General features: G+C 66.8%; 1 protein-coding gene across 1 annotated transcript in view; it reads right to left on the reverse strand.

Annotated features, from left to right (window-relative positions):
- Positions 1–943: 943 nt before the first annotated feature.
- Positions 944–3,186, reverse strand: part of H696_04070 (hypothetical protein) — a gene marked incomplete at its 5' end in the record, with an annotated part of 3,800 nt that continues 1,557 nt past the window's right edge. The window contains 4 exons of the mRNA XM_009497948.1: positions 944–1,772; positions 2,028–2,276; positions 2,539–2,741; positions 2,915–3,110. Of these exons, the coding sequence (XP_009496223.1) occupies positions 1,041–1,772; positions 2,028–2,276; positions 2,539–2,741; positions 2,915–3,110 (1,380 nt within the window). The 3' untranslated portion in view covers positions 944–1,040. The remainder of the gene's footprint in view (positions 1,773–2,027; positions 2,277–2,538; positions 2,742–2,914; positions 3,111–3,186) is intronic.

Genomic DNA, 3,186 nt, shown 5'->3' on the forward strand with positions numbered 1-3,186 from the left:
GCCACCCAGACTGGGCTTCCCCGCGGGGTAGCGTCGCCTCCACCGGCCCGCGCACCGTCAAGGCACCGCGGCCGGCGCACCCGCGCACACACGGACGCATGGGAAGAACGCGAAAACCTGGGGTGCCCCCAGAGGACAGAGCGGGCGGGCGGGCGGGCGGGCGGGCGCGAGGTCCAGCACCCGACGGACACGGCGGCGGAGACACGGGCCGAGAGGCCCGGGGCCGCGGTCCGGGCATCCTGCCAATTCCCCCCCCCCCCCTCCCCGCCCCCGGCAGGAGGACGCTCGAGAGCATGCTCGTCTGCCGCGAACTGCGGAGAATGCCCGTCCGGGAGCGTGTCTGCATGGAATGTCCCGGAGCGCCGGCCACTCCCGGGCCCGGGCAAGCCGATACCATGTGCCAATGCAACAGTGCTGCCGGAATCTGGAAGAGCGGAACAGGCGCCGACGGCCGAGCCCTGGGGCAAGAGCCGCCGCGCATCTCTTGCGCCGGGGCGCACCCCCCCTTCTCGGGCCGGTGCCCGCGGCTCGGCGCGCCCTCCTCCGGCGACTGGGTCCCCCCCCCCCCCGGCGCGCCGGACACACACGCATACGCACGCGCACAGACGGACAGGCACTGAGGAGCGTACAGGACATCGACGAGGAAGAGAGGAAGAGAGGGAGAGAGAGAGAGAGAGAGAGAGGAATGGGCACTGATCGATTGTATATTGGGAAGGGAGGATGGATTGGAACTGGGAAGATTCACACGCAAGGACAGGGGGAGTGATCTGCCGACCAGCGAAAGGAGTCCGGGGGGAGAGGGGGGAGACCCCGGCGGAAGAGAGAGGACATGGGCTCCCGTCCGTTCGCGCCGCAGGAGGGGCGCTCCCAGCAAAGAAGGGGAGAAAGGGGGACACCATGCACACCTCCATGCAAGGAGACGACAAGACGCGGGTATGCGAGAGAGAGAGAGAGAGAGAGAGGAGGGAGAGGGGGAAAAACACACATGCACGCGAACACATGCCCACCGGGCATACACACGCACGAGCACGAGCACGCCCTCACTTGAGGATCTGCTGCGAGATGCGCGAGTTGTAGGTGCCGTTGTTCGGCGCGGTCTGAGCGGCGCTCAGGCCGAAAATCGAGGCCAGCAGGTTGTACACCTCGACGTTGAGGAAGTAATCGGCCACGACCTCGCGCTTGAAGGCAGGGCCGCTGGCAATGAAGATCGAGTGCATGTCCTCGGAGTAGTTGTCGTAGCCATGAGCACCGCCCTTGAACGGGGCAGCCAGGGGAGCACGAGTGGCATCGATCTCCTCGATGGAGGCGGTGGCGAGGCCGCTCTCGCGCGCGCGCGAGGTAATCACCCAGCTGGGGTCCGCAACGATGACGATATCCCCGACGCGGGGGTTGGAGTGGTAGGCCCACTGGCGGGGAGGCAGCTCGGCCGGGTCGGTGCTGTGCGGGCGGTAGGCGCGGAAGGGGGCACCACCCTCGAGACCGCCCTCGCCCTCCTCGGACGCGCGGACCAGCTGCTGGTAGAGGGCCGCCTCGGCCTCCTTGTCATCGCCCATGCGAATGACCGTCAGGGGGGACCACTCCACAATCTCCACGATGCCGGAGTTGTCCAGGTCCACCAGGTCGTCGAGGTAGATCGAGCGGGCCGTCTCCACCGGCGACATGCCATGGTCCGAGACAATGATGATGTTGGTCGAGTCCACCAGGTGCCGGGCCTTGAGGCCGGTCAGCAGGTACTCGATCGAGGTGTCGATGTCACGGAGAGCATCGTTAACCTGGGTGTGGTCCCCGGCGAGGGGGGAGGGGGGGAGGGGGGGAATGGAATGCCGAGCAAGGATCGATGGGAGCACACGAGAGGGGGGGGGAGGGAAGTCAGGCCGGGCGCAGCGCGTGTCAGCAGAAGCCCAGGCGGAGAGGGGGAAGTCGCGGCGCGGCCCATATGCACAAGGCACGGCCCAACTGAGGGGTGGGGGACGGGCAGGGGGGCGAGAGGGCAAGGAGCGAGAGGAGGGGGATGGCCACCGACGAACCTGGCGAGAGTGCGGCCCGTAGGAGTGGCCGGCGTCATCGAGAGCCGCGAAGTAGAGGGTGATGAAGTGGGGGCGCTCGCCCGAGGGCAGATCCAGCCAGCCCAGGACCTTGTCAATGCGCTCGGTGTGAGGCATCCCATGGTTGTACGGCTCGAAGTAGGACGGACGCATGTCCTGAATCGGGGCCTCGGAGCCGGGCCAGAACATGCAGGCCGACTTGATCTTGTTCTTCTCGGCGGTGTTCCAGAACTGCGGTGACATTCACAAGCACGCGGTCGAGGGGGGGGGCGGGCGGGCGGGAGGGCAAAAGGCAGAAGGCAAAAGGCAGAAGGCAGAGGGCAGGGGGCAGAGGGCAGAGGACAGAGGACAGAGGACAGAGGACAGAGGGCAGAGGGCAGAGGACAGAGGACAGAGGGCAAGGCCATCAGATGGGCGTCGGGATGGAAGGAGCGTGGGGCGGGGCGGGGCAGGGAAGAAGGGACGCGGAGGCGGAGGGGGGGGAAAGGCGCACCGGCTCGCCACCCCACCAGCGGGCGTCGGTAACGGCCGAGGTGTCGGAGATGCTGAAGTAGGCATCGAAGTTCGGGTCATAGAAGTTGTTGGAGACAATGCCATGCGTGGTGGGAACCAGGCCGGTGACAATGGAATAATGGTTGGGGAAGGTCTTGGAGGGGAACTGGGGGACCATGTACTCGGCGCGGGCACCATGGTAGCCTGGAAGAGACGCGGCCCATCGACGGGGCAGAGAGAGAGAGAGGGGGGGGGAGAGGGCAGGCAAGCCGAGGAGGCAGGGGGGGGGGGGAATGTCAGAGCCTGTGTGCCGCCTTGCCGAGGGCCGAGATCAGGAGCAAGAGAGGAGAGCCCATGAGAAGCGGACACATGCGCACCGAGGGCCTCGATGGTGGGAGTCAGGCCACGAGTGAGGTACTCGCGGCGGAAGCCGTCAATCGAAATGAGAATAACCGTAGGGGTGGGAGTGAACAGGGACACGAAGCCCATGATGACCACCACCGTCAGGGTGATGACGGCGGTGAAGGTGAGGGCAGTCAGGTAGGTCGAGCCGCGCTTGTACCACGGCTGGACCTGGGGAGACCATATCAGGGGGGAGGGGCCGAGAGAGAGAGAGAGAGAGAGGGAGGGAGAGAGAGCGGGGGGGGGG

The sequence above is a fragment of the Fonticula alba genome (assembly GCF_000388065.1).
Source record: "Fonticula alba strain ATCC 38817 unplaced genomic scaffold supercont2.6, whole genome shotgun sequence".
NCBI classification, from domain to species: domain Eukaryota; order Rotosphaerida; family Fonticulaceae; genus Fonticula; species Fonticula alba.